The following is an 18,007-nucleotide window of genomic DNA, read 5'->3' as shown; positions in this document are numbered from 1 at the left end:
ACCGCACACAGAAAATCAGGACTTCACAACCCTATTCTGTGTGAAAGTCCATGAAAAATCTGTTCAGAAATCCTTAAAGGGGATGCATCTTGCTGATCTGTGATTTAATACTTACGTATAAAATAATAAAGTTGAAAACAAGACCTTTCACCCCCTGAATTTTCAAAAAATGAGATATTGTATTTTTTCTGATATCCTAGAACGAGATTTGTTGCCTCTGAAAATAGGTCATTGACACTTGGCTTCGAGATTTCAACCTTCATGACGACACGAGGATCCTCTCTTTTTATTGGAGTAATCTGATAAAGCAGCTCCTCCTCTGTAATGTCAGTTAGTCACACAACCGCCACCGAGGGATACACCCATACACCCACCAAGAGCCCTACTAGCTCTGGCTAACTTGACTGAGTGCTAACATAGTGAGGAACTGACTGTGGAGGCGATCTTTAGACGACACTTTCAGCATGATGGATAAAACAGACAGAGAAAAGTGAAGGAGCAGGATGGAGCCCTGTTATAGAAATAGTTTATTGGTGAAGTCTGCCTATATTTCCACGTAGTATAAACTATACATGTTACAGTACCGGTTTGACTCACCACACTGAAGCGACCTGAGATGATCTGTGTCGGGGTGGATTTTCTTCCTCCTGAGCTGCAGAACCGTCCGGGTCTGACTCGGGGTCCAATACAAAAGGACGTATCCTACACTCTGCCATTTTATTAGTGCTATCAATGCCTTACGGTGAAGTTTTTGCTAACAGCAAACTCGCTCAGTCTGTTCCATTCAATGTGCTGATTTTGTAAATCCTGCCATGCTGCAAAAACCGCCCCCTGGCTCTACCCCCTCCGCCCCTCTGATAGAACTGACCAATCAGAGCACAAAGGGCTGTGACGTTGCGAGGTTACTGGAGGTCATTCTCTAAACGGAGCGTTTCAACGAGATCTTCAGAATGGCCTAAAATGAGGATATTGAGAACGCTATTGTGGGGCAATGAAGGAACTAAATGACTTGTACTGAGAGCAGAAATGCTTTACAGGCATCCTAGTCTGGCATAGTGAAAAGGAGAAACAAGCATGATATGTCCCCTTTAAAGGACTCTCCACGTGTACAGCACACCTCACTGGTGCATATGTCCATCAGGTACGTGCAGCTTTCAGGTTAAAGCTCTAATGCAGCTCCGCTGTTATTACCTCTTTGTACTTTTACATCGAGCCAGCAACAGCATAAAATCGGTGCCTCAGTGTGTGATTTCACATCATGTCACGACACAGCGGAAGCACCAGAACTACACACACAGCAGGAGCATCACATACACACACCCAGACATGCACACACACTGAGTGCTGTTCCGCCCCGGCTGCTCTGCTGGTTCACTGGGATCCCTTCTCTCGCCTGTCACGTCTCTTTCACGACCCCCAGTTGCTGGCACAGCGGTGGGGCGGCTGTGTCCCACCATCATGACTCTGAGACATTCATGTTGAAGGCGAGAGATTACAGCGGCGTAAATAAAACGCCTTGAAAATAACAAGGATGAAGTTCAGCAACACAGTGAAGTTGGTACTATTCCTTCTTCTCTGTACGTAATAATAAAAGGAGCTACTCCATTGATGGTTAATGCTGTGGATTCTGCAGACTGTTCTAGCAAACACAAAGCACGCTGTTTCTTTTTAGGGGTTTGACTCATAGTGCAAACAGCACAGCGTGCCCCTGTAGTGAAAACTTAGAGCACTGCAAAATGTGATCATTCTGATCTGATGTGCACTATCACTACATGTGTCTAGAATTCACATGTTTTTCTTTGCAATAATGACAGAAAAACACCTAATCAACATCACTGAGGGATTTTCATTTGTCTGCCTGTGATTGTTAGTGGTTATGTTCATTTGCAGTTTGAATCAATCAATAAATGAATAAATCATCTGTATCAAAATGATGTGCTCTTGCGGTAGGAAATATTCAGATTGAGTAAGTTTGCAGTCGATAAGGAGTACACAGGCTGTGGGATGTTTAAAACTCCCCACAGTTGCAGCTATTTGTCAGCTTTCCTCAGTGGTGATAACTTCTACATGATGGAGATGAAGGCTGAGGAAGTGCCAGGGTCAGAGGAAGGCTCAGTCACCAGCTCTGTAGCTGATGAAAGTAATTAAATATGTGCAGAAGGAGCCCGGGGACCTGCTGTACTGGCACCAACTGTCTTCAGTTTGTCGTTGGTATGCAGAATGAGTAATTTTATCATAACAAGGACATAACTACACATCATCTGTACTTAAAGCTGTTCTCACAGCTATTTCAAATGAGGTGTTTTTCTGCTTCACTGGTACCTTTCTGCCAGATTTGGCACAAAGACTGACTTTTTCTAGTTTTGGTTGATGGCTTGGTTCACTGTTAAACTCTTAAACTGGCAAACTTTTTTTCCAGGCAGACCAGCTGCCACCATCTCTTCCTTAAAGTGATACTCTGGGATGGAACAAGTTGGGTCCTATCACAAGGTTTAGGGCAGAAATTACCCCTACAGCAGTGTTTTAGTGCAGCAGAAGCCCAGGGCGCGCGCACCAAAGACCCCCTCCCTGCTCCTCTGCCGGTTTCCTCTGCACTCAGACGGGGCCAATTTTTACTTGTGCAAAAAACACAAATAAACGGACTCCCATCAAAAAAAATCTGATATTGGTCTGCATTCACGCTTTATTTAGAGAATTTTCAGCGTGTTACTTTCATACAAAAACACCGCTAAATAAGGCTCTAGTTCTCATCGTGTCATAAAACGGCGCTACCTCCGCTGCAGAGCCACAGCTGGCTATGAGAGGCGCGCCGCTTAGTGTATCAGTCTGTGCGCACGGCTTGTCAGATTTAAACAAACGCAGGTAGTCTGCCAGGACGAAGAGACACGATGAGAACTAGAGCCTTATTCAGCTGTGTTTTTGTGTGAAAGTAACGCGCATGGGTCAGTATGGTAAAATTTAAGGCATTTTGTTGTCCCGTGTACAGTTTCTGCAGTCAGTTGATGGTTTGGAGTGCCATGTCATGTCCATGTGCCTGTTCATCGTGTTTTCTGATGTTTAGAGTGAACACAGCTGATCAGCAGGATAGAATTTAGCTCTTCATTCTTCCTTCTGTTGTCTAGTGTGGATATCAATAACTGGTTCAATTAGAAATGGTTCGATCCATTGACATCATTAGCCTTTATACTTTACAATTCCATTGTTGGTTCTTGACACTACGCCGGAGTGCCGGACCTTATATTGACGTCACATTCATCAGTCAGCAGCAGAATTTCCAGGGCAAAGACAGAGAGATCAAAGCAATCAAAAGCTGGGCTTCACTTTACCAAAAAGTAAGGATGCACCGATCCAACTTTTCTGGCTTCGATACCAATACCTGGGCTTTGGGTATCGATTGATACCAACACTGATCCGATACCAAGGTTATAATAGCCTTGGATTTGTCATTATAGTTTAGTTTTAGTTAGTTTTGACCTTTTATTTTCCATTACAGTTTAGTTTAAATTAGTTTTAGAGCAGGCATTCTAGTTTTTATTTAGTTTTGATTTTTGCAACAAGGCTTAGTTTTAGTTTACTTTTAGTTTACTTTTAGTTTTTTCATACCTTATTAACCAGGTGCAGGATTCAAAAAGGTCAGAGTAAATATTTTGTCATACTGTTTATTTTCAAGTTCATCATAGTGCTCACTGCTCAGTCAATGCTGATACTGAACTGTTGGCTGCTGCCTTAAACACATTAAAATAATATAAACTTAGTGTAAAAAATAGAAACATAAATTATGTAAAAACAATGTTGACATAAATTACATAAAAATAATATAAACATAAATTATAAAAAACAGTATAATATGAGCTTTAATAGATAAAAACTTGGACTCTGTAACAATTAAACTATTACAGATGCCCTGATTCATTGCTCCACTACGTTTCGTCGCAGCACAGAGCACAGCCAGTCAGTGCAGTAAACAAGCACGTCCCAGTACGTCGCTATGATGGTGCTGTACGGCACTGACAACTGCTGAAAACTGTCGTAAAAATGGTTGGGAAAATGTGTCAGATTAATTTAAATCCTAAAGGCTATTAATATAGTCAAAAACTATAACTAAGGGAATTTTTGTCTATCATTTTAGTTAGTTTCAGTTAGTTTTGTGAACACAAGATACAGTTTTAGTTTACTTATCATTTTTGTTTTCTTTTCTAGTTTCTATTGGTTTGAGTTAACTGCAATGTATTTTAAATTATAGTTTTTGTTTTTAGTTACGTTTTAGCTAACTATTATAACCTTGTCCGATACCAGTGTTAAATAATAACCTGCATGCCGTATTGTGGGATTAGACTGTAATGGTTTATGTAAATGAAAAAACATGAGTATATAGAGTCACTGAAGTTAATATTTATTTAAACTATAAAATATTGAAATGCTTACCAGAAATTTGGTAAAAACCATTCTTCAGAATGTGCAGAAATTAGTATTCAGTTTTAATATTTTTTACCCTGTAGACTGGTAATTCAGCAAAAAAACAAAGAAAGTGCATCAGAGGTAACATTTTTAATCGAGTCTCCATGAGCGCCCGTAAAAAGAAAAGGAAGAAAGTTGGTTGCCTGGATCAGCACCATGGATCGGCTTCTTCCCACCTATACCTGATATCAGGATCAGCATCGGTGCATCCCTACCAAAAAAGACACTAACAATGCATTGTGTGTGGATCTGGATAACAAGAGTTTCACTTTTTGAATTAAACTGAATAAACTCCTGATACATGAACTCATGCAGGAACTTTTTCATGACATTCTGTTTCATTGAGAGGCACCTCTGTTAGTTGCCATAGCATCACTGGGAGTTAATTATTGATACAGATGAGAATGTTGTTACTCCCCAAATCAACAATAATACTGATCAAACAAAAAACAACAACAGTACATTCAAAGTTTTCTCTTTTGCCAGCACTTTTGTTCAGGAGCCAGGCCATCTGAGGAACGATCGGTTGCCCAGGTCAGAGAGTTAGTTTGATGCGATCAAGCTTATTCAGGGAAGTCCTCAGAAAGAAAGAATAACCATCTTCTTTTGGCAATTTATCATACAATGTCCCCTGTGTTGTGTCCTGCTCTTCAACAGCAGACACCTGTCCTCTAACAGCTTCTTAAGAAGAACAGCTCAGATCTTTGCACCAAGCAGTGGTTGTGAGTCTGAGTCAAATCTTGGACAGAAGAGCACTTTCTTTCCACCTGAGTCCCCAGGCAGTGCAGGATATTTACCTGAACTTAGAGTTGAAAGTCAGGATACTGTATGTAGACACACACACAAACTCTCACTGAGCACACACTTCATCTGTCATTGTGCACACTGTCAAACAGGTTGGTAGTTTCTGGGTTAGTGAGTGTTTGTTTTTTGGCAACACCCAAGGATGTCTCATGCGCAGAGCCTACCTACGCCTATTATAGTTTCTCACAGTAAGTCAAGCAGATAAGCCCTGTGTTCACCATATTTATTTGTATCCCTGTTAGCTGCTGCCAAGGTAACAACTGTCTGATATGGCAGGGTTTTTTGAAATAAAAACTACACACTGTGAAGGCTAACAAAACACCCCCTTCCACACACACACGGGGTGAAATGACCTGAACAACACTTGTGAGATTGTGTGACATAGTGGGCTGTCAAAGGACTACTCTGTGGTATCCCAATGACTCCACTGCCCAAGATACACTTGGCAGATGCCTTTCTGCGTCCACACTCCCACAGCTGTGCGTGTAACAGCCCAGACTGACTCTCAGCCAGGGTTCAGGATGCTAATCATCAATCATCACCCACCTGAGCTTATTTCTAAGAAACCTTAAATTGCCATACCTGAAACTCCAATGTGACTCCTCCGACTTACTGCCTGGAGGGTTAGCTAAACACACATTGATTTAAATGAATTAAAATAAAAGTCAATCCTTCATTAAAGTCACAAACATTCAGCTTCACTTATGTGTCTCAAGGCTTACATGAGTCTTGATGGTTGTCCATGTTTTTATTGAAGTAAGCATCAGGTGACTGCTGAAACAATGACTTCACTAGTTCGACTGCTGTTACTTACTGAGCCATTTTATGGCTTTGACATTCAAACTGTTTTTTTTTTTAACATAAAGTTTTGACACCTCGTTTAAAACACAGGCTGTTCCTCAGTTTGGACTCATTGTTGAGAATAATGTCCTCATGGTTTGGCCTTCTAGTCCTCCTCCTCTGCCTACATCACAATTACTTTTTGTGGTTTTTGGTCAGTTTGAGAAACTGTTTTTAAACTGAGCTGTTTACCATGCGGTTGCTCCTGCAATGACTCAGCGGAAACAAAAAAAGTCCAGTGTTTTAGCCCATGAGCTGCTGCAAGTTGACTTGAGTGATGTTTTATAAAGGAAGCTCCCAAACTTTGTGGTGGTTATGGTGATTTGTTCCACTCTGTGGTGGCATCACATGACCACTAAATTGTGGTCACTGGGACATATTCACGATTCTGGGTGTGTTGAACTGTGAGAATAAAATGAACACAAGGAGAAAGTCCTCTAACCTTGAATATAAAGGAATGTCTGCTTTTCTCAGACCGTTACTGACTAATTTAAGAAGATTTTTGGACCACCTTTAAGCCTCATTGGTATTCCATCCTATTCAGACGTTGACATGCAGCCCTAAGCGTCAGTAACTCGCAAATGAGAATAGAGTTTCACAGTGTGGTTTGAAGGCAGGACAGGTAGGTGTTTGTAGTTGTGCACTGTTTGCCTTGCAGCTCTGTTGGTTGAGCAAACTGATGTAGACACACCCTGAGTTTTAGCAGTTATATGGCAGTCAGGCTTATGAAAGACTGCCCAGTTCTTCTCATGTCATTGCCCGTCTCACTGGATGTTACTGACTCATTAAAAAACTTTATGTACAGAGAAAAGTTGGTGGCCTCATGGGGTTGAAGTGGCATAACTCCATGTTTCAGTACTTATCAGCATGTGAGGGTATTCCTATGGCAACCTAACAAGGTCCGGATACCTATGAGGACAAAAAGCTTCTTTGTATATTTACACAGCAACACATCAGCACAGGGCATGTTCCCAGACAAACCCTGGACCTGGGAGGAGGAAGTTAAGTTGAAGGCAGATCACAATAAGTTAAGAGATTGCAAACCAAGAAAACTTTGTCCTGTGGGAATGGTAATGTTCCAGTACATGAGGCATTTTGATTAAATGGGAACAAAAAACAAGTAGGACAATTAAACTGACATCGAAGTCCTGTAGAGGGAAAAACATGCCAGGAATTTTTGAAGCTTGCATTCTGACTCAGTGGACTCACTCTTGTTCTTTTCCTAAGCAGGGATTGATATGTGCTCCTCCACTCAGATAAACTTAAAAGGTATAAAAACAGCTCTGTTTGTTCAGAGCAACCTTGAGGTAAAACCATTAAAAAATTACATGTTAACGCCAGGACATGGATGTGAGTCTCAAGAATGTTCGTCAGGTGTGTTTGCTTTCCATTTTACTATCAAACTGGAGGTTTTCTTCTACAAAGTTGGTGACAAAGCCCAAAGCTTGGTGAGGTTGTAGTTGGTAGATGAGCACTGGTATGACATAATGAGGACTCTAACAATACACGTCACCAACATATCGAGAGTATCAGGCTGTGAGTAACACTAAACAGATAATCTGCTCACCTTCAGGACACTCAACTCAAACTCAGCTACAAACTTAGTCCACAAAGTTTCCAAAGAGTAATCTTTAAGACAAGGAGTGTTAGAAAGAAGATCCAGTCAACATTCATTTGCTTCCTGAACATGTGCTTGTCTTGGCAAGAATCACGTGTCATGTCCTTACGACAGTAAGTGAACAGGGTTTTTACCCTTAAGGCCAAATGCAACATGTAAGTGACTTATGAAATATGATTCACAGAAATGCACTTGGAGGGAATGACGTGTATGTTTCAGGATTTTTTAATACACATAGAGGGAGTGGAAAGTTTGTTTGATTTTTTATTTCTTTTTACAACCAGCTTTACGACAGCTAAGGTGGATAACACCACCTGAAAAAAGCCTAAAAGCTGTGTCCAGTCTGAAGAAGGACAAACATGCATATGCGGCTTCTGTCCTTACGTTTTAAAACGTTTAACGTTTTAAAAAATGTTTGTGCTCTCTACTTGTTTATTTAATCCCCCCCCCCCCCCCCCCCCCCGTGATTTTGTTTCTGCAGTTTGTGTCTTTACATATAACCAGTGAAAGGAGAATGGATGAATGGATAGTGACACAGGAAATGGATATGAAACTTTTTACTTACTGCTTGTTTTTATTAGACAGTTCATACTAAAATTTGTCAATATTTTAAAATTATTTTTTATGATCAGGTCTGTTCTCCAACAGTTTCTTTTTTTTCTGGAAACTATAACTCAGATTAGTCCACTAATAAAACAGCAGTAAGAGGTCTTATAAAAAGGTCAGACTAACCAGAACGCTTTTTTTCTTGAAGTATCTGTTGACTATTTCAGTGTGTGAACGTAGTGAGTCACATGAAGCCAGGTGATGAGTTAAATGAATGAGTCAAGAAATGTGAAGAATGCAGGTGCTTCATGGGGTTTAAAAATGAAAACAGTGTTAATAATAGAATAAAGCCTAACAGTTTAATTCTCCTGTGATGTCTTTGACTTACATATTAGACTGGACCTTTAAGGAGCGAGCAAATGAAGGAGCTTATTTTGGTCAAACATTATTTGAATGATTTCCAGACACTTGAACAACCTACTCTAAGGAGCTTTAAACCTGTTTGTGGTTGAGCCTGAGGTGGTTTTACACCTCACCGAGACACTTTTTGTTTAATTTGGCATCTATTTCTTTGTTTGAGTTCCTCCTCTCTTCACTGACTCACACACTGGTTCCATTCTCCACTGCACTTATCAGTTCCCAGACCCTGTTAATGCGTTGATATTTCAATTTTTTTGAAAGGCTTGTCACAATTTTGAAGTAGTAAGCTAAGACAAAGTAAATTATTTCAATTGCTCAGTATTTGAACCCATGTACATTGATGTTTTAAATTCATTATAAGCTTACTGTCAATCAGTTCAATGGAAAGCGTTCAGTCTCTCCAAGCTTGTGAAAATAAACCTGAAAACTTCCTGATTTTAAGTAAGTTACTAGAGATGTAAGAGATCTATTTGCCAAAGTTTGTCAGAATAAACTTTTTTTTGTTAAGTCTTCTTAAATATGTTCCTCAGAGTTCCCTTGGTCCAAAAGTGGGGCTGAACAGTTGCTGGGTTTCAGTAGACACAGCTTCCTGTTTGATGTGCCTGGGGAAGTTTTAAGGAATCATTTACTCAGAGCGCCTCTCTCTTCCCCCCTGTGACACTTAACACCTTTTCCCTCTTTGTCACGTCAAACTCTGTTTAGTTTTTTTTCTCTTTTAAAGACCAGACCTCATATTAATATTCAAGTTGTCCAGTCATGTCCGTCACTGTCCTCCAGCCGGCCTGACACAATGAAATGGATCTAATGAACTATGGTTTGTGTAGTTTGTGAGTTAATGGTTATGTAGCAGAATGACTGATACCCCAGTGTGTTCATGATGAGGGCAGAGTGACATGGTCCTGCACCGCTCAAATGGTCATGGCTCTGTGAGTGTTGGGCGTCTTGACACCTTGCACTCAGCTTTGCTGTGCGAGGATTTATACATTACTGAATGTCTCCTAGGCTGAATGGGCTTCAACACCATGTTGTTTGAAAACTTTCTATTGTTGTGTTTATCGTGTAGAAATAATTAGTGCCTGACATGACTTTTGGCTTTTGTTACTTTTTTTTCCTTTGTGACACATCAACTGAAAACTAGGGATGTCCTGATGCGACACACTGATCGGTATGGGCGCCTGATATGGTTATTCTTGGAGAATAGCATCAGATTCCATTACATGATTGGGACTGATCCAGTTTTGACGTGTTTTTAACACCATCACGCTTTACAGCTGCTGTAAATCAAACCACGTTGCAAACATTTCTGTGCGGGACCACTTCCCTTTAGAAAGCAATAATAGCAAAGGGTGTGCCCAAAAGTTTTATACTATATGGCAACCTTTTTTTGACATATATAGAAAAAATAGATGACACTAACATTTGAAATTTATAAAATAGATCCCATATTGTAAATAATTTATAGCCCATGTAATTAAGTTGACTTTTTATTTATTTGTTTTTATACATATTTTTTTATTTCTATTTCTATTTCCTTTTATCATTTTCTGAATACTTCCATATTATCTTGACTGTTATTGTATTTATTTTCCTTTTATTCATCTATTTAATTTATTTTTTGACTATTATCTAAAATTTCTTTTATATTTCTAAGTACAAGAGTAACTCTTTATAAGATCATTATTTAATTATCTAATGGTACAGTAATACTGTTGTAGGGATGGGGCTCTGTTGAGCACAAAGGGGGGAAGGGGGGAAATAGGGTTGTATTGTGTTCATGTAATTCCATCTGTATACTCCTATGTATGATTTGAATATGTCAATAAAAATACTTTGAGCAAAAAAAAGAAAGCAATGATAGCAAAACAGCATCTTGAAACATTTGTACAGTGAGTGTTTCTCGAGGAGGTACCAACAGGGCTCTTTTTAACACAAGTATGATTTGTCACTTACAACAACCAACTGAGTACTGGATTTATCAAAGAAAGGTATTGGTATCTGATCGGTATTAGCTAAACATACTCTATATTCCTTTATTTCAAAAGTAGAAAATTAAATTTCAGGTCAGTGTGGCACAATCCTGGCCTCATCTACGCCCATGAGGCAAAGTAATCGAGCACAGATTCACTGAAATCCTCTTTGTGTCCACTTCCAACATTTTTTCAGTTCTGTTTTCTTTTGACATTGCCATTTTTGGCCTTCAAGACTTCAGTACAGGTAACTGAGGCAGTGGAGCTCTGTGCAACTTTTCTGGAAGTTAACGTCCAAAAGAAGCCAACATGCATGAAAACAGTAAAACTTGTCAAAACAAGGGTCTGTGGGTAAATGTTGTCAAATTGGTTTCCCATGTGTCACTAAGATTAGCAGCGCTAGCATGAGTCTTGAGCCACCCAAATCTGGGATGCTGGTTTTGCTTAGCATTAAATCTTCATCTACACACGATGTGGACAGAACAGAATCTCTAAAGTAGGCAGCCTGAGTTTGATTTCAGCCTTTGGGACTTTGCCACATCGTTCCCTGCATTTTCTCTTTTACCAACTTTCCTACCCCATCTGCTTTTCTGTCCTTTTAACAAAGGCAGAAAAGCTCAAAAAGGAGCATGAGAAAAATACGCCTAACTCTGCCATGGTAATTGATCTGTGATCTGTGCCTGTGAAGATGTGGGTTGTAGAGTATTCTACACATACGGCTTTAGCTGTTACCTGGAGCCACTGCCCATGCCAGTGGTGGGTGGCTGTGTTACAGCTTCGACACAACATCCTGCAGGACTTCAGCCAGTACTATTGTACTATGAGAAAATCTTTATAAACTTTGTATCCACGCTGTGCAGAGAGGTTTTCTCTGACTTCTGCTTACATGCTTGCATCAAGTTGACTTGTATCACTGATTTTTAATAGCTGTATAACTATTCCACAGTTGCAACCTTGTCTAGTGAGGACCATGTCTTTAGCAATAAAGTGACAGAGGTAAATAAATCCTGCAACCTGGATTGTTAGTGTCAGTTCAGGTCAGTGAGAGAGGCTGGGTGGGTTGAAGTGGACCAGAGCTTAACATGAGAAAAAGAAACGTTTAAACTTTTTTCAGTGCAATAGAAACTTACTGATATGATTGATTTTTCCCTCACTTATGTCTAGTTTGAACAGAAATGACTATATCTTGAAAACTTGTTTCATACCAAGCTAGATATTTTTCAAACCATGTTTAACCAAATGCACATGGACTTTTTTAAGAGCAGACTCTGTCCATTGAAACTTAAACATTAATAGGCTATAACACCTAAACTAAATACAGATATTTTCAGTTGTTCAGATAGAGAACTCTTATTTCCTGTATAGATGTTTTTTCTCCCAGCCCCACAGATTCTGATAGACAGCTGAAGTACTCGATATTCAGCGGGGAAATACACGCTGATGAGATCCCAACGAGAACGTCCGTTATTTGCTTTCATAACTTTGAAATTCCCACAGGCTGAGAGTCCGGGAGCGGCTGAAGACATTGTGGGATTAAAAAATGCTCACTGAAGTTGCATGTTAAACTGAGGCTCTGTGGAGGACTAGTGGAGCTGATCGGCTGGTGTGTTTTCTGCCATGTATTTATGAGTCCAGTACAGGCGTTGCCATGGGAACTAGCATTACCCCTCAGGAGTAGCTCCAGCGAATGTACAGCGGCTTGTCCGTGAGAAATGCTTCTGCTGGGTTTTCCAGTTCAGCGGGGGAACAATGGGATCTGTTGAATTAAGCTGATCATGCCTGTGAGACATGCAGCGCCACTCTGGTTGTGTGCATATGGAGAATCCAAACACACATGAGCAGACATGAACACCATTAACAAAATCAACTACCTTTAATTCTGTGCTCGTCACTTTAAACTTGCAACTCAGACAAAAGAGGAGGAAAGCAGCCTCAGTCCTCCGTCCTGTTCAGCTCTTTAGTCAATGAGAAAGTGAGCTCTCCACAGTGCTTCGTCTTGACAATTGCTATTTCTGTCCCTCTCTCAAAGACGTACTCTGTCTGAAGGGGAAACTCCGATGTTGCCTGACCTGCTTTCCACAGTGAAAGATCCTGTCTGGTTAGAGGGGAGGCAGCGCTTAGGGCAACTTGCTCACTGTACACTCAACTGAGCTCTTCAGTCAGCAGTAGTCAAACTTGACTCTCGTCATCCTTGGAAAGACGTCTCATTTCTGTCTTGGGAATACCAGCTGTACTTCACAACACAAGCACATTCCTCTTTCTAACCGACCTCTAAAGCTGCTCATCCTGTGAACTCAGCTCAAACCATTACTTAGAAATACTTGTACACCATCCCTGCCAGATCAGTTCTGTAATACTTTACATTTTCACCAGGGATGCACGGTATTGGATTTTTGCCGATATCCGATATGCCGATATATCGAAACCCCTTTTGGCCGATACCGATACTGATAATCACAAGTTTGTTTGTTTTTTTCACTGTAAAGAAAGCTAAGTCTATCCTGTACTGGAATTTATATGTTACTCTAATTGTGACGGTCTTATTTATTTAAGAAACACACATAAAACAAGAGAAAAAACATTTGATTTTACCATAAATAAGAAATGTATTATTTTTTCAAACTCAAGACATTCAGTATTGAAATACAGAAAAATTATTTCTTTAGATCACATGAACTTTAAATGTACAATGCATTTTTAAACATAACCAAGTTGCATTTGATTATTTTAGAGCTACTGTAACAACCTGGTGACAGACACAGAGCTCTGCAGTGCAAATAAATGAAGTGCTACATTTTATTTAAGGACCTTATTTTTCAGATGGAAAATAATAATAATCCTAACTGAATAGCACCTTATCGGCTGTGCATATCGGCAGAAATTTTCATATCTGCCGATACCGATAAACATGTTTTTAAGATTTTATCAGCCGATACCGATATTGTGCCGATAATATCGTGCATCCCTAATTTTCACCAGAAAAGCAAAAGTTTTGTGGCATAATAAACCTTCTAAAGTGTCATGTTTACCCATGCCATGTTAAATGCAAATCTGTAACCAGTGCACACGGAAGTTCCTCCCATTGTTAAAATTAAAGCATCATGAACAAGTTTTCTATTGCTGAATTTATAACCAAAGTAACACTTAGTTGTAGCAGCAGCCTCTGAGAACAGAAGAACAGAGACAGGAGTAAAAGTTGAGACCAGAGAGGATGTCCAGCTGATACTGCAGTGACTCAGACTTGAATGTTGGGAGAAGTGAGATGAAGAGATGAATGGTGTAGAGCTTGAGCAGTGTTGCAGAGGGAGAAGATTCAACAGTGGAAGAGAAGAGGATTACTCAGAACAGATAACTCTAAAGGCACGATGACGAGGTTGAGTTTGGGTTCAAGCATTACCTGTGTGACTTTCAGTGTTTCTCGAACGCAGCATACAAACCTAAACAGACTGATTCTGAAGTCTTCTGAAAATACAGTAGAAGATGTCTTCTAAAATCTTTTTAAGGTACACAGCCTGCTTTGACGGCTCTCGTGGAGATGTGAGGGTGTGTACCTGCATGTGTGTGAGCAAGTTTCCTTGCCTGTGACAAAGTTTCTGGATTCGTGTGTGCACATGCCTGGTCACTGATACAAAATTGGAAGAGTGAACTTGGTTTACCCGGCTCTTTGTTGAGCTGAGGTAAGCCGTGCAGCCCTCATGTGGTAACTCTGCTTGCCCAGGCTGTCAGTGTAGAAACCACCGCCACAACAATGATTACATTCCAGTGTTACATTAGGAACTTCCACACACTCAAACCAAGATGACAAGGGACAACATGCAGGCCACATTTACACTCAGAAACTTTTGTCTTCATTTATTATAGATCCTCATCGTAGGAAGGACGCTTACAGTTACTCTAAAGGCCGTGCTGTGCTTTCCACGCAAACATGACGTGTGGAAATGGGAAGCATGAAAGAACGCATGGGGCTTTCATGCTTTTTAACACCCCGCACTGCGTCCTTTGGTGTTTTTTCCCAAACTGCAGGGGGCGGTTTATCATAACTGTACGTCTACCAGAGCACTAAACAAAAGTCAAAGAAGTTTGCCTTTTGTTTACAACATAACAAATCTGTCCCAGAGATGTTTCCAGGTTCTTTTAACTAGGGGTGCACTGATCACACTTTTCTGACCGATCACGGATCTTTAAAAAGCCCGACCTGCCGATACCGATTTTTACTTTTTATTATTTATAACTGACAGCATATACCTTCAATGTTCCAATCTTATTTTATTGAAAACCGTTAAGCAATACCTGTGAAACAATAAAACTTGACATTTTAACTTAAACAACCAATAATGTGTCCTGAGTTTTAGGTCTCAGAGCAAAAAGCAACAAAGGCTATCAGACCTTCCCAGAGGTATATGAGATCAGTTTCATATGTAAGGATGGGCTGTTCTCTGATTTCCGTTGTCTGATCACTGATCCCCCAAAATTAAGGAAATCGGCACTGATCGATTGCATGTCTACTTTTAACCCATTTCTCTTCTCTACGGAGATTTTCATGCCATGAATTATTTACCACTGGGTAATCTCAGTGATCTCTGTAAGGATGGGCAAGTACCGATACCAGATATTGGGCCACTACCAGCCTTTTTTCAAGGTATTGGTACTGGTGAAGGCTGCAGATTCCAGCAGCAGATACTCTAGGCAAGAAAATCTTATGTCAAGCAAGTCCTCCTCGCCACTAGCTGCTGCTAAATGCTGCGGTTTAAACATCACATCAAATTTGCGCCAGGTCCTGTTCGGATAACATGAATGAACCAGGGAGAGTTAACAGTTGAACTGCTTTATTTTGCAGTGCAGTTCACATTAAAAAAATACTTAAGCGTTGACAGTTTTAAGTTTTATTTTGCACTTTTTATGTATATTATATAAATTATTATATGTATATTATTTTTCAATATTTATCAAAAAAATTCTAAACTCATAGTTGTTTGTGTTTTATTTGGCCTTAATGGCAGAGTGCTGTCTTTGATCAAAATGATCTGTCACTGTACTAGTAGTATTAGTACTCTGTATTGGTGAGTACTCAAGAGGGAGTACTCGTACTGTTTTTTGAGACAGAAGTTTCAGCTGGAGGTTACAAGCTGATTAAGACATAATAAATATTGCACGTAAAGTAAAGCAATTTGTGTTGTCATTGGCAACAGCTGAGTAAGCTGTTTGGCATTGGCAGAGAAGATTCGGCAAATTATTCACAAACACAAACTCCACTCTACTGCTCATCTTACAAATGCTCATTCCTCCTTTTTTTGTTTTGCTCATTCCTCATTAATGTGACACTGTTTGAAACAGGCTTTCTAACGGTATAAGACTTTTTGCCAAGAAGCATTTTTTATTTACTATTTTACTTTTTGTGCAGATGTAGTAATTGATATATCACCCAGTTTTGTTGATATCATAAACAACATGCTCCTAACAGGTTAAGTTCAGGATTTGTCACAAGCGCTACGTCATGCTACATCAATCTGAAGTTTGAGTGTCAACATTTCGATCCTCAAGTCAGGCTGACAGTACATCGCTGTATTTGTAGCACTCTTAGTTAGCACAGTTGTATGATTATTTCTTGAAGCAGAATCACAAGATGTCAGAAAGGAAGATGCTCTGGGCGACTTCAGGATTTGCCGTTTCATGTAAATGTTTCAAATACAGTCATGGAGCCTGCAGTGTTACAAACAGAGACTGAGTTGGCATTGAGGTCCTGACCACTGCCTGTGGGCGTGATAGTGCTCATTCCTCCAGCACCATGTGTAGCAGTGCCAGGGTGTAGGTGGACAGACGAGGTCAGCCTGGTGCAATGCCTGTCTTGTTGGTGACCACAAAAATTCAAGTTACAGAAAAAGCAAATCTTTATTGTCTGAACTCTGAAATCTTCTTAGTCAGTACCCATGATTCTTTTCATCTAGCACTCACACACTATCCTGTAGAGTGTGTTTCAAGTTGATTTTTCAGAAAAGGGTAGATGAAGTACTGTTAATCTTTTTATCTTTTGCGATACTGACCCAGTTTTATCACGTACGACACCTTCACAAAAAGCTGTTTGTTTTAACTATTGTTTACCTCATTTAGCAGGTTTCCCTATACACCCTCAATTTCCCATCATGTACTTTTCAATAATATTTTGTCCCTGGATCATGAGGAAGGTAGTCAGGGAGCTGATGTGGATGTTCATTCCACATTAACTCTGTCTGTAACCCTTACTCAGTTAGTAACTTCCTGTGTCCTCTTGTTTTCAGGCACTGGAGAGAGCGGCAAGAGCACCTTCATCAAACAGATGAGAATAATTCACGGCTCAGGCTACACAGATGAGGACAAGAAGGGCTTCACCAAACTGGTCTACCAGAACATCTTCACCTCAATGCAGGCCATGATCCGTGCAACTGAGACCCTTAAGATCCCATACAAGTACGAACAGAACAAGGTGAGCCTGATTGTTCACACCACACTCATTTCCATACACAGACAGATGCACTTAGGGGGACGGTTTTGGGATGAGTGCCAGACCTTAGGACACCTGAGAGGTACGTGATAGAAGCCAGCGTCTGTTTTGAGTCACAGGTTTTGAGACTACTGATGCGAGTGCAACAGTTGTGTAATGTCTTTTGTAGGGCTGCACGATATACCATTCCATACCATACCAGCTTTATTTATAGAGCACTGGCCAAAAACCAATATCTCAATATATGTAGTTTATATTTTGATACACGATATATATCTTGATATTCTAATTTCTCCCCTAAATAACTATTTTAATGTTAAATCCAACCATTTGGTGCATAAAATGACATCAGTTCAATGATTCAAGCAGATCTTTTTGCTGGACTTTTAAAATTTTAATGCAAAAAGGAGAAAATATTAATCTGGTAAAGTTTAGCAATCCTTTTTATATTCAACCAAACTTTAAGTAGTTACATATTTTTCGTTCCAGTAATATGATTCATTCAGATGTGGGGGTCCCGACGTCTAAAAACAATTAGGTTGCTGTTTGTGATTGCGATACAGTCATTTTATATATCTCACATGCAAAAACTCGTGAGACATCAAGTATATTCAATATATCCCCCAGCCCTAATTGAGAGAGATTTGTGTAAAAACTCATGGGCTCATGGGCTACTACTTGACAAAGCATGTGTTTGGACACAGATCTACAAGTCTGAAAATAAAACAAATGAGGAGGTGTGAGCTTAGAAAGGAGTGGGATACAGCCATATGGTACATTAATGTGCTTGATTGCTCAGTTCAACACCTCAGTCTTTTAGATCTCAGGAAAACCTTGTTCAAAATAACTAAAAACTCAAACTTACATAAATATGCG

At 39.9% G+C, this 18,007-nt stretch overlaps 1 protein-coding gene across 2 annotated transcripts in view; it reads left to right on the top strand.

Moving 5' to 3' along the window:
* LOC141789689 (guanine nucleotide-binding protein G(q) subunit alpha) overlaps positions 1 to 18,007 on the top strand; it is a 36,794-nt gene that overhangs the window by 4,333 nt on the left and 14,454 nt on the right. For both annotated transcript variants that reach the window (XM_074669243.1, XM_074669242.1), the window contains exon 2: positions 16,929 to 17,113. In XM_074669243.1, the coding sequence (XP_074525344.1) occupies positions 16,929 to 17,113 (185 nt within the window). The remainder of the gene's footprint in view (positions 1 to 16,928; positions 17,114 to 18,007) is intronic.

Source organism: Halichoeres trimaculatus, unplaced genomic scaffold (assembly GCF_033239565.1).
Source record: "Halichoeres trimaculatus isolate MK-OKI-2021-1 unplaced genomic scaffold, fHalTri1.1 fHalTri1_scaffold_4, whole genome shotgun sequence".
Lineage (NCBI taxonomy): Eukaryota > Metazoa > Chordata > Actinopteri > Labriformes > Labridae > Halichoeres > Halichoeres trimaculatus.
Note: the sequence above shows the minus strand (reverse complement) of the source record. Positions and strands in the feature narration are given on the sequence as shown.